At 50.9% G+C, this 19,442-nt stretch overlaps 1 protein-coding gene across 4 annotated transcripts; it reads right to left on the bottom strand.

Moving 5' to 3' along the window:
- Window positions 1-1,708: 1,708 nt before the first annotated feature.
- Window positions 1,709-18,625, bottom strand: smg7 (SMG7 nonsense mediated mRNA decay factor). Of its 4 annotated transcripts, none has more exons than XM_070974075.1 (23): window positions 18,525-18,625; window positions 17,546-17,577; window positions 14,940-15,057; window positions 14,693-14,825; window positions 13,820-13,991; window positions 13,659-13,730; window positions 13,130-13,280; window positions 12,777-12,912; window positions 12,528-12,693; window positions 12,066-12,225; window positions 11,907-11,977; window positions 11,364-11,424; window positions 11,145-11,264; window positions 9,847-10,270; window positions 9,614-9,755; window positions 8,855-9,273; window positions 7,968-8,330; window positions 7,181-7,330; window positions 5,960-6,046; window positions 5,479-5,629; window positions 5,216-5,386; window positions 4,957-5,117; window positions 1,709-4,777 (listed from the first exon to the last, which is right to left on the bottom strand). In XM_070974075.1, exons 1-23 carry the CDS (start codon window positions 18,548-18,550, stop codon window positions 4,664-4,666), a joined length of 3,600 nt encoding a protein of 1,199 aa, XP_070830176.1. In that variant the 5' UTR covers window positions 18,551-18,625; the 3' UTR covers window positions 1,709-4,663. The 4 variants fall into 4 exon arrangements, with proteins under 4 accessions (XP_070830176.1, XP_070830175.1, XP_070830178.1 ...); XM_070974074.1 differs by having other exon boundaries at window positions 7,968-8,333; XM_070974077.1 differs by lacking the exon at window positions 7,181-7,330.
- Between the last annotated feature and the right edge of the window lie 817 nt (window positions 18,626-19,442).

Below are 19,442 nucleotides of genomic sequence, written 5' to 3' on the forward strand. Positions count from 1 at the left end.
AGACAGACAGGACACCAGAGGAAGGATACAGAGGAACCATACAGAGACAACTGTCTAGAGGACACCGGGGGTCCATGTCACATCATTGAATGATGGATAAACAGGCGAGGTGACAGATTACAGACCTGAAGCCTGTAGGGGGACGCTGGAGCCTCTCAGTGGCCTGATTGGTCAGCTGTTACTCGCTGCTTTCTGACTGACAGATGACAGACCTGATTCATGCTAGAAAACAAGGCCACAGACCTGCAGTTATTCAGGACTTCCACAGGAGGCGTCCAATCTGCTGCACGCTGAGCTTTCGACTGACACCTCACTTGACCAATTAGGATCTTCCATTCCATCTCCACGCTGACAATAGCCAATGAGAGTCCATGTTGAAAAGAAGCTCTTCTCATCGAGCCAATTGCAACTGACTGTGCAGATGACGGACGCTTCGTGCAACCAATGAAAGTCTGAAAACGAGGTTCTGCCGCTTCAGTGGGTCATTTTACAGCCAATCAGGGAATTCAGAGCAAACGTGTACATTACACAGTTTGAAATGATGAACACCTGCCTGAATGTAAATCTAGATATTTGTGGAAGTAAATAGAAATAAAGGGCTTTTGTTGAGACACAGTTAAAACATACATTTCTGAGTAATTGTTATCAGTTTGTCCAAACTGAGCTCAGGTGTTTCAGGCTCACTGAGGGCCGAATCAGCTGACCAGCGAATGTCAAATGTGTTGCGACATGTGGGCAACCATCATCTCTGCTGGGATTGTCCCAGTCTGTCCACCAGTGAAACAAGTTTCTAGAAGTTTTCTACAATCCTGTTTCCAAAGCGCTGACGTGGCCGAGGCCCCGAGCTGCTGCTTCACAGCTCAAACGCTTTGTGAAGAGTCGAGGGGTTTTTGTCGAAGCGTCAGACTGACTTCAGTCACTGTGGTCCCAGTCCATAGACACGATGAAAAACAGCCGTACAAAAACTGTTGAACGGTTTCTCTATAGACGAGTGCAAGCGGCAGCAGCTGAACGCGGCTTGAGGTTTTTCCCATCAGCCCCTGTGGTCTCTTTGAAGACAGGAGGTGTCTTATCTGATGGGACTCAACAACAGCCTAAAAACACACACACAAAAAAAGAGTGTGACGTCTGAAAGACACGAATATGATGAGGTCACATGACCTGATGATCAGAGCGACTGTTTCTAGAGGCTGAAAGCAGATTTTTGAGTACTTCTACTGCATTCTGTGGTGCCTGTACTACACTCTACTGCGTTTCTTTACCACGCTGTGCTGCATTCTGCGCTTCACATGCTTTTGCTGGGACATTTTGCCTGAATGGAGGCGTCACGTGACCTCGAGGTCTAATCAGCCAACAGTTAGAAATCAGAGTTCAGAGGGAAACACTGAAAGTTTCAGCCCACTTCGATCATTCGACACATCCAGTTAAAGAGTCTTCACACCTGCTCAGCCATGTCTGATTGGACCTCTCCTCAGGTGAGCGGTGATGTCAGAACAGGGTGGGTGTGAAGGAGCAGTCAGTCCAGCTCAGCACCAATTACTTTCAGAACGCAGGACTCTGATGTACAACTACTTCTACACCATAGTACTGCCACTTTTACGGGTCCAGTGTGTCGTTTTGTACTTGTACCTTTGTTCCAGTGAAGGATGTGAATACTTCTTCGCCGCAGACGGCAGTGAAGACAGAGGAGTGGACACAGTGTGGAGGGAGAACATCGTTTAGCTTTATTTAAAGGCTGATTCCACCAGAGACAGAAACACACAAGGCCTCACAAGTCAAAGCTCAGTTCTGATGTTTCCTGTCAGAAACGCTCCGGCGCCCTGAAGCCTCCCGAACGTCTTCCAGAGCGGAGAGTCGTCCACAGACCGGCTCGGGTCCACGAGCTCAGCTTAAACATCTCCCCTCGATGCTTCTGGCCAAATTCGTCCTCACATTCATTAATATTTTCTCTTTATTATTTTTCAAATACATTTTGTAAATGCGACATGAAAAGCACAATCACACGGAAAATAGACACGTCTCTTTGAAGTCTGCTGTAATAAAAGTCCCGTGATGGGAAAATAAAAACAGGCTTTTATTTTCTTGAATCTCTAGGAACTGAACGCAGAGTTTGTTTCACTGTGAGGGTAGAAAAACAGCTTTCTGCTGGTTTAAACTGGACAGGAAGCCACAGAGCTGCACCGTCACAGCCTGAAGCCTATTGGGCGGGGGGGGGGGGGGGGGGGGGGGGGGTGGCTGGAGCCTCTAAGTGGCCTGATTGGTCAGCTGTCACTGCTTTCTGTCAGCTGCTTTCTGATTGGCTCGAAAACAACCAGGACTGACGCTCGTAAATGCTCTACGAGGGTGAAACCATAGAAATAAAGCCCCTGAAACTCAGCCAAACTCTTCCAGCCCGTTTCCACCTCAGGAACCTTTTCAGGAACTCAGGAACCTTTTCAGGAACTCCCAAAAGTTCCATTCAGTTCGTGGATCTAAAAAAGTCTTTGTGAGGACGCCCAGAACGACGGGGGTTTGGTTTGTTGGTCAGTGCTGCTGCGCGCCTGACGCCTTTCAAACAGAACGCAGGGCACACTGCAGGAGCAGAGCACCGCTCATCACTTCACCATTCATCCTTTCATCCTGGCTGACTGCAGCCCGTCTGTCATCCTGACTGATCAGACGAAAGTCGTAAGTCGTAAAAACTACGTGATTAAAACGAACGAAGCTACAAGTCGATTAACTGAACGACTTTCAGTGACAGTAACAGACTCACAGAACCAGCTTCAGGGCGTAAAGGTCAGGCGCTGAAGACGTCAGCACGACGTTTTCTAAACCAAAGAATGAATCAATCACTGAAGAAAATAACGAGTGAGCTGCAGCCTGAAGACGAGGACGAGGACGTCGTTTGTGTCAAACAGCTTTTTCTAATCTGTCACAGGACGAGCTGCTTCAGCTTCACGCTTTGTCAGATGTGGGGTAAATGGCACTGTACAAAAAGGGGCTTTAGGTCCTGGTTTTGATCCTGAGGCTCACAGTTCCTGCTGCGACTTTCCGGCTGGAAACGGGCTTCAGGTGCAGGTCCAATAAAAACAGAGTTCAGGCTCTCCAGACGCTACGATTCATAAAAAATCTGCTGTACAGGGACGAGCTGCAGTCGACTTACTGAAGAAAAGGTAGAGGACGTCCAGCCGAGCCACGACGAGTACGCACATACCTGTCCATCTGTCTGTCTGTCCATCTGTCTGTCTGTCCGTCCATCTGTGGGTCTGTCCATCCGTCTGTCTGTCCTCTCTGTCTGTTCGTCCGTCTCTCTGCATGTCTCTTCGTCCGTCTCTTTGTCTGTCCGTCTCTGTCCGTCTGTCTGTTCGTCTGTCTCTGTCCGTCTCTCTCTCTGTCTGTCTGTCTGTCTCTGTCCGTCTGTCTCTCTCTGTCTGTCCTAACCTTCACAGCAGTCATGGACAGTGAGCGCGCTCAGCAGAGTCGACAGAGCTGCTTCAAACATGAGGAAAAGGAAACAGTAAAAGCGGGTTAAGAAAGCGAGCAGGGTTACATCTTTTGATTTTTTTCCTTTGTTAAGTAAAGAAATAACAGGAAGAAGAGGCCGGAGAGGAAGAGAAGCCCGAAAACATTCAAGCAGGAAGCTAATAGACATACCTGTGTTCACCTCAGAGGGCGAGAAGCTAAAACTGCTACCAACAAATCACAAAATACAGTTTTTGTTAATGTCTGCGATCTCTGAAGCTAACGGTAATACTATCCCTAAGTGTGACGGGGTCGTCCTGTTCTTAGCCCCTCCTTCGTGCGTGATGTTCGCGGCACCGCGAGGGCGTCCCGTCGTCGGGCCTCCGGGCTCTTCCTCCCAGGTGACGTCACACACCTGGCCTTCAGTCCTCATCCTCCCAACACAGCTAAGAGACGAGGCCCATTTAAAGTCCAACTATGGCAATATATATTTATTTATATATTTATATAGCTGTTCATCCCAAACGTCCTCCTTTCCGTCCTTCATTCACCACTAAACTACAGCCAGCCTTCTTCTTCCTCCTCCTCCTCCTCCTCCTCCTCCTCCTCCTCCTCCACAGCAATGAAAATGAATGAGAGATCAGAGGGTCCAGTCTGTTTTGACCCCCAGTGCTTCACCTGACCTCCCCCCCAAACCCGAACACCACACCATCCTCGCTCTCTCACCGCGCCCCCACTTCAGTCTGCGGCGGCGGAGACGCTAAAAACAGGCGCTCCGACCGAGCCGAGCAGACGTCCAGGAGCTGCTTTTTTTTTTTTTTCTAAGACGACGTTCTTCCAGATGAGAGAGGAGCTGTGGAGATGTGGCGTCTGTCCAAAACCGGGGGGTCAGAGGTGGTGGGGGGGTTGTGTTCCTCATTGTTCAGATTTCCGCGGGTTGGAGGAAACCCGGCGGTGGCATGGCGCGTGGCACCGCGGTTGAAGAGATCCCTCGCCCTCCGGTCCAGGAGGGGCGTCACCGCTCCTCGACAGCCGAGGGGGGTGGGGTGGTGTTTCAGCCTCGTCGGGGGGTCGTGTGGCCTCCCCAGCCTCCACCGTTTCTCACCGGTTTAATTTTCCATTTTAGTTGGAGCTCGTCTTCGTCAAACTTGTTTTTCCTCCCGTTTCTCCTGGTGGTGGTTTTGTTGACGTCCGGACACAAAGCGCCGCCTCGGCCTGCCGTTCAGTGAGGCGGGTTCATGGCGCCGTGACCTCGCTGCTGCTTCTGTTTCTGCTGCAGGAGGAGCTGCTCCAGGGCCGACGGGCCCGGCTGCATCATGGAGCTCGACCAGATCGACTGCAGGGGAGAGCAAACCGTTAGCATGATGCTAAAAACATCTACAGCGTTCAGAGTTTGGTCTGAAGATTTTTTTTTCCAAAGTATAATTCAGTTAATCGCATTCAGACATCTGAACCCACAAAACACACATCAACAAATGTAAAACTGTGATTCATCGTCTGTGAGGACGCTCCAACCTTCAGGCTGTCGAGCAGCACGGTGGAGGACGACTCCTCCATAGGAGACTCCTGACTGGTCCAGGAGCTGCCGGCCGGTCCGGCCTGGTGCCAGCTGCTGTCTGAAGCTGCAGAGGAGGCTGCAGCCGGCAGGTAGTCCAGCCCGAACCCGCTGACCGTGCCTGAAAGACAGCACAGGGACCATGTGTCAACACCTGGGATGAAACATCGCAGTCCATGTGACCCCCCCTGACCCCCCTGAACCCCATGTCGTCCTCACCGGTCTTGTCGGCCTTCCAGCGGTCCACCACCCTGCGGTCCCGGCTGTCCGGAGTGCCAATGGGCCCGAAGTTAGAGAAGGGCATGGCTCCATGGTTGTGTGTGGGGGGGGAGGACGGCAGGCTGCTGGGGTTGGAGGAGTGAGGGGATTGGCTGGCCGGGGTGGAGTGATCTGCCAATCAGAACAGAGTTAACACATCAGAGTCGTGCTTCTGTTTGGTGCTGAATATAAAGAGATTCCATTTGCTTACAGGTGTGACGTACCTGAGCTGGCGGGGAGGGAGGGGGACCAGGGGGTCCCTTCAAACAGGGAGTAGAGGGACGGCTCCTGGTGCATCATGGGAGCGTCAGGCTTGGAGCTGGGGGGCAGGTTCTTGCCGTAGGCCTGACTGAAGATGCTGTTCTGGTTATACTCCTGAACACAGAACACATGGAGACGTCACAGCTCTGATTGGTCGGCTACTGAATGATCTCTGATCAGAGACGAAGACGCACTGATCACACATCGATCGTCTGAAGCTGACCCCAACAATTCAAGCCTACATTTACGTGTGTGTGTGTGTGTGTGTGTGTGTGTAATGTCGTGTCTGTTCAGTCAGTCTCCAACATAAAGACCTGCACCAGCGGGCATTATGGGAAATGTAGGCCATCTCTGACGATGCTCGGTGTGCAGGCTGGAGGCAGAGGTGTCAGCAGGTGTGTGTTTGTGTGATTAAGGGAACTTTTCAGATGGGGGGGGTCTGACCTGCATGGGGAAGCCAGATATAGGCAAGAGAGAAGACGACTGGCTGACCACCTCGGGACCACTCTCCATCCTGGTCTGGTTTGGCAGCTGCAGAGACGAAGGACAGACGTGATGAGGACCAACGGACGGCGGCCATTACATCACGCACACACATTTTTCACACACATGCTGCAGAGCTGAGCTGCACCATTCATCCTCTCATCGCCTGTGCTGCACAAATAGAGGCTGGTTTCAATCTCATCTCCGAAAGTAAAAATCTGTTTGAGTGTTCAGTGACGCAGACGAAGGCCAACACGTCAGAGCGACTGAAGCTGTGAAGCAGCCGCTCGAGACGACAACTCATCATAAATCTGGATTTGTTTTGGATGGAGAAAAACTGAGGACCACCGAGGTCCTTTCAGCTGGAGCCCACCGGTCACGGCTGCGTCTCGTTCCTGCTGCCACATGAGTGTCTGCGATGACCACAGCGTGTTTCAAACGACACAGAGGCCTTAAAATACGACTGTGATGGAAGCTGCATCACACTGCACAGAGCAGGCAGGAAGTCAGACACAGAGCGGCAGTTTTCAAAATAAAACCGCCGGTGCAAATTCTCCCCCTAAGAGATGCTCTGAGGGGAACGAAGCCGTGAAGAGGACACAGCGTCCTTCACACCAAGCGTGAAGCAAACTTTTCACGCAAAGCGATTATAAATGAAATCAATGCAAAGACACGCCGCGTGTTTATTCATGGTGGGCGACGCAAATGAGCAAAAGTCTCACAAACTGAAAATATTCAACTCGAGAGGAAGCGATACGAACGGCAGGTGTTAGCAGAGCGCTGTGTGCAGAGGACAGAGGGACGGACGGAGGGACGGACAGGTCTTCTCTACAGGGCTCCAGATCAGACTCTCTGTCCGTCATGGTTCAACTGATGTGAAGTCTCCTGTCTCCAGGAGACATCATGTCACTGTTAGAGGACACTCGACATGCATTTAAAGCCACAATCTGAACGTAAATCCTAAATCCACCTGTCCTCTGACGTGGTCACAGACTGTGTGACTGGATTTGTGAATATTCATGTTTTAAATATCTTTGCCTGAATTTGAGATCTTTCATTATTCTACACAACAACAAGTGAACAGATGGCACATGATGAGCAGAGTGTGGCTTTAGGTCTGGATGGATGGGACTGGATATTGGGGGGGTGGGGGGGGTGGAAGCAGAAGACAGGGCTACATACAAATATGTTTGGTCCAGGAGCAGTGCTAAGAGGGCCGGCCAAGGCCTGGAAGAAATCAGGAGGCTTAGTAAAGACGAGCTCTTCCTCCTCCTCAAAATCTGCTAGAGTTTTTAACAGGTCAGGAGGGAGAAGAGGCGAGCTCTTGTTGTCCTGGTGAGAGATGAAGCAAGAACAACAGGAAGAAGAAGAAGAAGGAGAAGAAGAAGAAGAAGAAGAAGAAGAAGAAGAAGAAGAAGAAGAAGAAGAAGAAGGAGAAAAAGAAAGAAGGCAAGCCGGTAAGACAGAGGTGGAAAGAGGGAAAGTTATGCTACAGAAGCTTGAAGCTTAACACAGATCAGATCAGATCAGAGCCAGTTCAACATCAGAGGACAGCAGAGAGACAGAAGACAGCCTGAATAAGATGGAGGTGGACGATCACAGTCCAGACTGTCCCTGCTGTCCCCTCTCTGCTTCAGTCTACACACGCTTCCTCTCTGTTCCATCACACTGTTCACATATCAACAGATGAGTGTTGAGTCCTGGTGACGGCTTCACCACACCTGAGCCGAGCGTCTGAGGGACCATCTCCTTGGACATTGTCTTAACACCATGCCACGTGATGCGTCCACCTCTGCTAACCAATAACCTGATGGATCCCAGACGGCTGCAGGCCCCGGCTGGTTTTTGTCATGGATTTGTTCAAATAAATTAAAAACAAACTAAACATTGCATGAAAAAGAAGCAGAGAGACAGAAAGGCAGCAGGACAGGACCACCTCCTCCTTCACCATCACCTGAGACCTGCTCACCTCAAACGGGGGTCCCCGGGGCCCAGCGGAGGGGTCCTGCTCAGAGCAGATACCGCCTGGCGGAGGCCTCTTCATCCTGTCTGCCATCACAGCCAGCCCGTCCCCTAACCTGTAGGACGGCTCCCAGTAGAAGTCCTGCATCTTGACGTTGGGGTACTTGATCTTCTTGTCGAGGTTGGACAGTTGCGGCTGGGCGGGCGGCTGCAGCTGGTGCTCGTACAGTTTGAGAGGGTCCTGAGCCGCCATGTAGAAGGCCTGCTGCTGCTGAGGCTGCTTCATGGACATCTGCATGGGAGAAATCTTCTGCAGAGCCGCCTGAGCCTGGTTCCACATCTGAGCCGGCTGATCCTGGACCTGCATGTACTGCTAAGAGCAGACACACAGAGTCAACACCACTGCAGCGCTCAGGGCTCACCTACCTGAGGCCGTCTGAGCTCACGCACTCGACTCAATACAGACATTCAGAGGAAGAATCTGCTCATCTTGGTCTACAAAGCTCATTCACACTCAGACCAGCAGTGAGTGGATCTGCCAACACTTCAGTCTGACGGATCTTCTTCCTCTGAGTTCTTCATCACCATGAACACACAGTTTATTCTGACTCACACTCAAACCGACCTGCACTGTTTTAAAGATTTACATCTTCAGTGGGAGCCAATGGGCCGCAGACAGGAAGTCAGACAGGAAGTGAGAGGCGCACTGACCACCGGACTTACTGACATCAGAACAATAAGAATATTTGGTCACACACTTAGTTTCAGATTTACTGTTCCTGTGCGTCAGCAGGAACAAACTGGCCCATCAGGCATCGTCCCAGCTGCCCCAGCTCTAACTGGTGCCGATGTTTGGGTCCATGTGCAGCGTGAGAGGAAGATCGACAGACTGACCTGCTGCATCCCCGGGTGGTGAGGTGGACTCTTCCCCATCCCGACCTGCTGGACCGGTTTGGTGGGAGACTGCTGCTGCTGGCTCAAAGCCTGCACCTGCAGCTGGACCGACTGTTGCAAGGCCTGCTGGGAGGGCGGCTGGGACTGGGGCTGCTGGCCCTGGGAGGGTCCCTGGCTCATGGGCCCCGAGCCCTGGCCCGAGGATCCCGGTCCCTGACCTGGACCGGGACCAGAGGGCCTCTGCTGACTGTAGGGAATGTGGGACTGCTTCCCAGCCTGGGCGCCGCCCTGGGTGTGGACTCCTGGCTGGAGGAAGGGTCCGGGGACGGACACCCCGGTGGAGAAGGTGAAGCCCGGATTCACCTGAAGCCCTGGGAACGCCACCGGGGGAGGGATCACATAGGCTGAGGGAGGGAAACCTGCAGAGGAAAGGTTACTGCATTTCCTTGTCTCACTGACGCTGTGTGGTCTTCAGTGTCTTTGAGACAAAGAATAAACAAAATGTCTGACTGTCACGAGAACAAACATGGAGCCCAGAAAGTCTTCTACAGTTGACAAAGTGAGGACAAGTTCAGACATTTGAAGACAATTTTAGACACTTGACTACACAAAGCGCAGCCTGTGTGGACACCTGTGTGGACACGCGTCTCATTGGACACGTGAGACGATCGCCTGACACTCGAAACGCTTCGAGTGGAAACGAGAGGGTGTGTGTGTGTGTGTGTGTGTGTGTGTGTGTGTGTGTGTGTGTGTGTGTACCTGGTCTGCTGGGCAGGGGGGGGAAGGCTCCCGGGTGATGGATGGGGATAAACTGGGAGGAGCCGGTGGCTTGCGTTTGAGTGACAGGAGTCTTCTTTGCCTCAGACACCGGAGTCTTCCTCAGTTCCGTCTGCGCCTTCACCTGAACGAGACAAAGGGAGAGCGACGTTGTCATCGGCCGCTTCGTTAACGCGCCTCATGAACGCACCGTCAGCGCTGAGGTCACACGTCACCTGTTTTCCGGCGTCAGCGCTTTTCTCATGGCCGGCTTTCTTCAGCTCGCTCTTCCTCTTCGCGTCCCTCTTCAGCTCTCCTTTCCCAGCAGCGCCGTTGCCTTTGGTGAAGTCGCGGCGCTCCTTGCCGCTGTCTTTCAGATGATGGTTCCGCGTCGGCTCGCGGCTCTGCTCTCTGGGTTTGATGTTCTCCTTGAAGGTGACGACGGGTCGGTCGCTGCCGTCGGGCCACGAGCTCTGAGTCTTCCCCGCCGAAAGCACCGACTTCAGGCCGGAGTGTCCGACGTCGTTGGCCGTCTGCTCGCCATTGGACGACTCCTGCAGCACCGGCGCCTCCTTCTCCTGCGGCTCCTCGATGGCCTGCTCTGGAATGTCAGAGAGGAAGACGAGGAGGCCGTCCTCACTCACCCTGCACTGGACCAGCCTGCAGAGAGGAGACAGAGGTCACACACTGAGATACTGTCGTGGTGTTTTGACCTCGCTCAGACTGTGAGGTTCTCAGTGGGACTCGCCGGTCCACGTCCTGTAAGGGACTCAAAAAGCAAACGATCATCGGCAGCTGGTGGAAGACAAAATATCTTCTTTCTTTAACAATCACAATCAGTCATTTACAGACGCTTTGATCCAAAGCCACGTACATATGACCTCACACAGCAATGCCGCACTTTGGGGTTCAGTATCTTGTCCAAGGATATGAAGTATCGTGTGGACTGAAGCCAGGGATCAAACCACTGACCTCCTGACTAGCAGACGACCGCTCTACCCCCTGAGCCACAGCCGCCCAACGTTTCCACTGAGCCTTTAGCAGCATCAACATAAGGCAGAGAGACGCAGTGTCTCCACCTGCTGGACAATCTGCTCTGTCCTGATCATTAGTTTCTCCATTATTTCTTCTTTTTGTTTATAGAAATTAAATGAGCAAGGGACGTCCAGAATAATGTCCCACAGTCCAAGCTGCCATCTTCAAAGGACCAACCAGCAGCCTTAAACCCACAGATCAGTTTTCTGTGATAAAACAACAGACAGAAAATCCTCAAACTGCAAAAGCTGCGACCAGGAAAGTGACTCAAACAACGGATCGATCATCACAACAGGTGCTGAATCATTTCCTGTCAGCCGACGTGTCCGTCAATGATCGTCCACTCGGCTCTCCTCTCCTGTCTGTCCAGGAGCTGGAGACACAATCATCTGCTGTCTCTCTGAAACAAGTTGCACATTGACTGAAGCCTTCTGGCAGCATCTTCTCTGGGAATGGTTTGGTGTGTGAGAGCTAACAGACGCAGCTGATGAACACTCACCCCGGCTGGTTGTCGGCCACCCATTTGCCCAGACTGACGAGCCTCTGGTGCCGAGTGTGGACCGGCAGGCCGTCCCTGTCCACCAGGATGCCCTGATGACCTTTAGTGAAGTCCAGGGACCTGAAACGGCAAAAGACGTCAAAACATGGAAACACTGTGAGTTCTACAGCAGCACACGGCTCAACATTTATCCCACGACTGATCGCCTGAGCGCCGTACCTCAGAGCGGGCCGCAGCGCCAAGAAACCCTGCAGCTCAAACTCCTCTGGCAGGGGCATCACTGTGGGGAAAACAAACACACCCTCAGCGACAACAGCTTGAAATCGTCTGACAGTCAAACACACACAGTTAATGTGGCAGTGACAGGAAACCTGCACACACAATCAGAAACAAGAGAGCTCAAAGGTGGATTTTATGATTGGCTGAGATCACAGAGAGTCAAAGACATGTAACAGTAAAGATGCTGATCTGTCACTGCTCTCAAAAAGCTCCACTTCAGCGTCCACACTGTGACAAGAGGTCCACTCCTTCGTTTGAAAAGCAGTGATAACCACACTGAACCACACTGAGACTGAAGGTGACGCAGACGTGTGAGAAGCTTCCTGAGATGCTGCAGGCAGACAAAGCTGCGTCATGTCGTACTAAACAACAGGACCACTGGTCCTCCTCACACCTGACTGACTGCGACTGGAGCAGGACCCAGACCAGAGCTCCCATCGATCACTGGGCTTGATAAAGAATCAATATCAGCGGGTGTCCTACCTGAGGAACAGGACACGTCGTCCTCTTTGGGCTGGAAACTGTTGAGGATGGAGACCAGCCAGGGCCAGATGCTGAGAGACAGGAAGAGGAGTTGACATTGACTGAACAGCAGAAAGACAACTGGGCACTGATGAAAAGACAGAAGGACAGAAGGCTTACTACTGCCTCTGGTCGACGGCGGCCTCATGGAAGACGCTGGGTCTCAGTCTGAGCCAGTCCAGAGAAACTTTAATGGCCGGCAGAGGACACTCGCCCATGATCTCCTCCCCTCGGTTATTGTTGAGCAGAGCGCGGCTGCACATGACACCCAGGAAGGACACTGAGGGGACAGGACGTCAAACACCATGAGCAACCAACCACCAGACAGCTTCATGTCAGCCCTCAACACAGCAGGAAAGACATGTGAGACAGCTGATGGACAGCGTGAAGCTGCGTCACAGCGGCGCTCAGGTCACTTCCAAAAATGCACACAGACACTGGCTGAACGCTCCGCTCTGATTGGCTCAGGCCGTCCATTGATACCTGATACCTACATAGTTCCAGTGACAGTCAGAGTAAGCATGTGAACAGGGACGCAGTCAAAGCACGGACAGCGTGGACAGTGTGTGCAGTGTGTCTTACTGAAGAGTCCGAGCAGCTGGAACCAGCTGATCTGCTGCTCGCCGCTGAAGCTCTGCTCGCCGCCGCCGTCAGCCGTCAGGTCTCTGAGGTGGTGCAGCTCGAACAGGTTGATGACAGTGATGTGGACCAGCTGCTGAGAGCTGAAGGCCTTCTGCAGGATCAGCCTCTGCACACACAGACAAAGACTTTAGAGGACTGAAATCACACTGCGGACGAGCAGAGACGCTCTGGAGGACGTCTTGGTCTCACCTGAAACTGCTCCTCCAGTTTCTCCCGCAGAGCGTCCAGTTTGTCCAGACTCTTGCTCAGGTAGACGTGACCGTGAAACTTGATGAAGGCCCTGATGAAATCTGACACGCTCCACTTGGTTTTCACCTCATCACGGCTGCGGGGACACAGCAGGACAGCAGAGGACAGAGGACGTCACACAGGAGAAACACCAGAGAGACAGTCTCACATCTCCAGAAACTTTGTCTGTTCTCAGAGGGAGCAACAACGAACAACTGCTGCAGATCCCTCCTGATCATCAGACCATTTTCCTGTGATTTAACGTGAACGTGGACAGAAACGTGGGACGTGTTGTGAGCTGTGTGTGGCGTCACCTCTCCAGAGCTTTGGACAGCGCCTTCTGCAGGTTGGTGGAGGCTGCTGGGAAGGGGAACTTAACCGCGATGCTGCGGCAGTAGTAGAAGATGGTGGTGAGGTGGTCTCCTTTGGAGGAGGCCAGGATGGCCAGCTGGTTGTACGGCTGACCTGCAGGAGACACAGAGGAGCATCCGATGAACACCTGAGCGCGTCTCACCTGCTGAACGTTCAGATGTCAGAGTTTAACATTTTAGGAATCCGCCTCATCACGTTTAATGAACGTACAAAATGTGATCGTCACATCTTAAAATGAAATCACTGCTGTTCTGTCAGAGTTAAGCTGAGGCACATCATCGGGAGGTTGAACTTGATCAGGAGACACAACATCATTTGGACGGATCACATTTCAAAGACAAAAAGCGCCGTGTGGTCCCACGTAAACGCTGCGATGGCCGAGCTCAGCGCAGACCGGACGCAGGGAACTCCAGCTCGAACACACACCGAGGAGAGATGTGAGGCAGCCTGCAGAGCAGCCATCAGACTCACCGTTTGACGGGACCAGCTGAGCGGCGTGTCGGTAGTAAGACTCGGCCTGGCTGGTCTGGTTACGGTAGCGTGCTGGAAGACAGAAACGTGGACAAAATGAGGAGCGGACACTCGACCTCCCTCCACTGAGCTGTCTGAAGAAGGGCTGCCGGTGGACTCACCTATGTCTCCGAGGTGGACGAGGCAGTGCTGGCAGATGTAGGAGCAGGAGCTGGGCTGCGGGGTGACGATGGCGCTGGTGTTGCTCTGTTTATTGCTGATGATGCCGAGCTGAGACGACTTGACGCGACACGGCAGGTCCACGTTGAACACGGTGCACAGCTCCTGCAGCAGCTGAGAGCAGCAGTTCAGCAGTTACCCAGAGGGAGCGAGGACCATGTCAGCGACTCTATCGCCCTCTGAGGAGCGCTGTCACTGTCCTGACTGCTTACTTCATCCCACAGACCGTTTCTGAAGTAATATTCTAGAGGATTATCAATGCTGTGAAGTGGGACTTCTCCTTCACTCTGACACTGCACTACAGCAACATGAGCTTCAGAGTTCACTACAGACACACTTCACATCGCTGCCCTCAGTCTTAAGGCAAAGACAAAACTGATGATCATGCAGGTCAATTCTGACAAAGCTCATCTGGAATAGAAGAAAACCTGTTTTCACATTTTCTCTTTTCTAAAATGCAAAGGTACTTTGTGCAGCAGGTGGGAGGAAGCGGGCAGCCGTAATGCTTCACAATCAACTCATGCAGGATGTTTAATGGAGGAACACCGAGCAGACAGAAACTCCACACGTCAGCTGACAGGGAAGCTCTTTCACAGTCAACGAACCAAAACTCCAACACTGCTGGCAGTTTACGGCTAACTGAAGACTCAATCTGCAGGAAACTTCAAGTGATTTTACTTCAGTATATTTGATTCTGTGAAACTGACTGGACAAGAATCATGACGAGGATTCAAAAAGGACTGAATTCAATGACCAGAAGCAGAACTGATCCAAACCCTGAACCTGAACCTGTTACTCTGCTGCCTGAATCCTACCTGTGTGTAGAAACCGCTAGCAGCCTCCAGAAAGAGCGACAGGTTGGCCTGGACCTCGCTGCGGTTGGGGTTGGCTCGGTTCTTGGCCTGGCTCTGCAGCGTGGTGATCTGGTTCTTAAAAGCATGATTCCACCTGCAGGCGGACGGAAGAAACACCATCAAGACCAACAGCCACAACTCACTCTGCACTGGTTTCTCATCCAGGTGCTTTCAGTTGCTCCATGTGTGTGGAGGCGCAGCAGCTTACAGGTCTTGTTCCACCTTCTTGTCCAGGGCGTACTCCAGGTCCGTGACCAGCATCTTCTGGTACAGGTCCTGCAGGGCCTGCCGAGACGTCCACACCTCTGCCGCCCCCAGCTTTGAGTCTAACACACAGAGAGGAAGCAGCGTGAACCAGCTGGAGCGTTTGTGTGGTGGAAAGCAGGACGGCAACACAGCGACCTCAGTCCTGAACCTCGGGACTGAAGCTCTGGACTGAACCTCGGCTCAGGCTTGTCCTGGACCAGCCCCTAGTTATGCTGCCATAGGATTAGACTGTCGGGGGACATCCAAAGACACACCGAGCTCCTCTGTCCTTCTGTCCCTCTCCATCTGCACGCTCTCATGTCCTACCACGGCGTGTTACTAACTTAGCTCCTTCCCCGGAGTCTCTGTGCTTTGTCGTCTTGCAGGTTCCCATGGACAGTGGCTGAATCTGGATTGTGGATTTCAGCTGCGTCTCCTGCCTTGGCCCTGCCTGACATCCACTGCAACTGCTACTGCTGTTATTACATCCACTGTCACTGTTACTGTGACTGCATGTCTGTCTGTCTGTCTGTCTGTCTGTCTGTCTGTCTGTCTGTCTGTCTCTCTCTCTCTCTCTCCCTCTCTTGCTCTTCCTCTCTCACCCAACCGGTGGAGGCAGATGGCCGCCCACCCAGAGTCTGGTTCTGCTCGAGGTTTCTGCCTGTTAAAAGGAAGTTTTTCCTCGCCACTGTCGCCAAGTGCTGCTCATGGGGGAATTGTTGGTTTCTTTGTAGATTAAAGAGCTTGGTCTGTACCAGCTCTATATGGAAAGTGTCCTGAGACAACTTCTGTTGTGATTTGGCGCTATACAAATAAAAATGAATTGAATTGAATTGAATTGAACCTCAGGACGTTTCTGGGCTTCAAACGTGTCCATAGACCAAACATCAGAACCTGAAACGTCTGGTGAAAATGCTCACGGCTCTGATTTATTCTGAGATCACACAGCTGCTGGTTTTAGTCTGTTCTTGTGTTTCGAACACATTGAACAAAAAGCATCTGTGGAGGAAAAGCATTCACAAAGAAAGAGTTAAAAAAATGACTGTTACTGTTGAGACTGAAGCTCACATCAGCAGCGATAACTAAAACTCCAAACTACTGAATTTAACTGAAGCTTATTTTGATTGAATGCATGTTAATAAAATATAATAACCATGTGGGACATGAAAATGTGTTGGCTGTGTCACAATCCCCCTTCAGTCATCGCGCTGCTGGACGAGGAAACTGTTCAGAAAACGTTGTGTTCATGACTGTCTGCTGACGACAAGCAGCCGAAACAAAGAGTGAAAGGTTGTGGGATGAAGGCCGAGCTTCAACGCCTCCTCCTCCTCACGTCACAACATCTGCTAAATTTAGGAACGCTGACAACAAGCAGCTGCAAATTCTGATTATTTTAATCATTAGCTGATCTATCAGTGGTGTTTGGCTCACTACCTGATTCATTGACTCACCTGATAAAAGATGGAAAAACGACTGAGTGACTGCTGAGCAGGTGTGTCAGGTGTCGCAGCATGAGCACAGTAACAACCATGACTATTCTCCTCTCATGCAGCACACACAAACTACACATGATGGCTGTTTTAACTGACCTGCCCTCCTGAGTCACGTGACTAACCAGAGTCCACGTTTGAGCAGGAAAACACAAACCTGCGACTGGAGACAGACGCCACAGATTTAATGAGTATTTGGGAAGTTTGAGGACGGAGCTGAAGGAGCAGCTGCCACGACTGAACCAAACACGCCTGTCTTCTGTTTAGATCCTCAGGTGTGTGAGGCAGCCTCCAATCAGATCACATCAAAGCACAAAGCATCCGAGCGCTCGGGCCCGCAGGCTGAATGTGGTTTCTCCCAGCAGACGCTCTGGCTTCATACCAGCAGCGTGTGAAGCTGCGGCTCTGTCCCAAACATCACACAGGCTGGTAAAAATAGGTAAACTGAGAGCGTGCCAAACAGTGAGGTCTGTGGGAAAACAAATCAATCCACAGGTCTGCTGTTACAGCTGCTTCAAACATCAGCCATCCGTTAACAGCAGTGACACTTAATAACAGCTCAGATTAAAACAGGTTGATCAGTTAATCAGTGAACACTTTCAAAGAAGCTTCCAGACGAGGGAACGGCTGCTTGTCATGGGAAAACGATGCCCGACTGCCAGCGCCCAGACCTGAACCACCCGCTCTACACGGACCACGTCTCATCTAACAATGAACATTTCTTATCAATAATCAATGAATCTGCCCGCTGACATCTGGATTAATCATTCAGTTGATGTGAGAACATCATGAAAAGTCATCTCAGCTGATCACACTGACTAACAACCGAAAACGTACAAATACAAAAAGTCTGCTTTTAAACAACTTAAACTTCTTAAACATGTCCATGAAAGAGAACGCTGAGTCTCCACTCAGCTGTGATCAGGACCACAGCTGACAAGTGGAGACACAAGATTTGCCTGCATGTGAATAACAAAGCAGCAGAGTGTGAGTGCAGGAGTCCACCTGCAGCGTGCACATACAGACTGGACAGGTGCATTCACTGAGCTAAGTGTTAGAGGTGATGGTGCAAACCTACCTGTCATGTCAGCCTTCAGGGCCTCTGCCTGTCTGCTCGGATGTAAACAGAGAGGAGGAGGTTAGGCAGGTCCATCAGAGACACACATGCAAACACACACAGCATGACAACATGGCAGCGCTTCACCGTCACATGCTAACAGCATGAGTAACACACAGCACTTCCTTCTATCTAACCAAGCTAACAGCTAATGACAGAGACCGAAACCAGACAACCTGACTATGAAGCTACTATCACGTACAGCACGATCCGCGTTGACTTCATTAAAACATTTAACAGCTCGTATCAAATGTCTACAAGAGGGAACAGTGGTGATATCGGGCTCAGACTACTCTCTGGATCAGAAATGCGACGAAATATATACAAACAATCTGTTACATACCCGTGAGCTAACGTGGCTAACATCTTCACACCAACTACTCACTGCTAATTCACATATCGATCTTAATCTAAATGACGGAAACCCTTAAAACGTGGCTAATTAACGACTGAGTGGTATCAAAAGATGGAATAGGCTGGTGCTAATTAACCCAAATCACATTTCATATGGAACAGCATCGGTTCTCTAATGCTAACCTGACATACGCAGAAAGACACTAGCAAGCTAAAGCTAACTAGCAATAACACACTGAGTTACACATTTCTCTGTGGCGGGTAAGGACAAATCTAGCCTTAAATTCACACCAACGACGGACAGCAAACATTTAATCTGCCTATAACTACACCAGCTTGTATAAAATATACCACACATTTGACTAGCTTTGAGCGAGGTGACGGCAGGCGCTAGCATCGATTGTTTGTTGATATGTGAGTTAGCTAGCGCCAACATTTCGCTAAGGGGGTGGTCCCCTAGACCAGCCGAGTTAGCTTTAGCGTTAGCAACCGAACAAAACAATTGACCAGGTGGACTTAAAATGTTCCTTTCTAGCAACACCTGTAGCGCTGGGCGAACGGACAGGTGATACCACGATGAGCTTACCGTAGATATTGGGCGCAGAGGTTCATCCTGCCGGATAGCCGGTCTTTCAGACAACGACTGGTCGAGAAGCTAACGCTCCTCCCGGCGCCATATTGTTCCTGTCTGACCCACAGAGGCCCGGAACGGGGAGGGGGTGAGCGGTGTGTGTGTGTGTGTGTGTGTGTGTGTGTGTGTGTGTGTGTGTGTGTGTGTGTGTGTGTGTGTGTGTGTGTGTGTGTGTGTGTGTGTGTGTGTGTGTGTAATAATATTAGTATTAGTAATGTTAACATGACCATTTCAAGAATAAAATAAATACAATCACACAAATGACCTTTGTTGATTTGGTGAGTTAGATTCAGTCCCAGCGGTGGAAAGTCACAGCTGTAACGTACATTACTGTCACTTTACTTCAGTATTTCCATTTTCTGCTAGTTGTTCTTTATTGGTGCAGAAAAAAACCTTTGATGACTTCACAGAAAGAAAGGTAAAATACGCAAAGAATAATAATAATAATAATCATTCAAAATGATAAATATCGCGAAGTTACTGTGATGTAGATGAGTGTAACTACCCATAAGTTTCGTGGAAACCTGTTAAATATGCCACACTTGTATAATTGTGTCTATAGGAGAGAAAATAGTGGATAAAACTGCATGTTTGGAAAAATGGATGATCAGTATGAAATAAGAAAAAGACATGTTTTATTCAGAATAAAGGAGGGAAAATAATAAGGGAAGAATGAAATAAGTAAATGAATAGTTTGGAGTTGGTATTTTAAGCGTCACTTCCTGTTGTCATGGCCGTGACCGCCCGGCCCGCAGAGGGTGGTGCTGTCAGTGAACGCACCTTCACACGTCAGCTTACACACCTAAAGGACTTCACAGCAGGTGAAGGTTCGTTAAAGACCTCGATCTGACTCTGTGTTGCAGTCAGGAGGCG

Source organism: Chaetodon trifascialis, chromosome 11 (genome assembly GCF_039877785.1).
Source record: "Chaetodon trifascialis isolate fChaTrf1 chromosome 11, fChaTrf1.hap1, whole genome shotgun sequence".
Taxonomy (NCBI): domain Eukaryota; kingdom Metazoa; phylum Chordata; class Actinopteri; order Chaetodontiformes; family Chaetodontidae; genus Chaetodon; species Chaetodon trifascialis.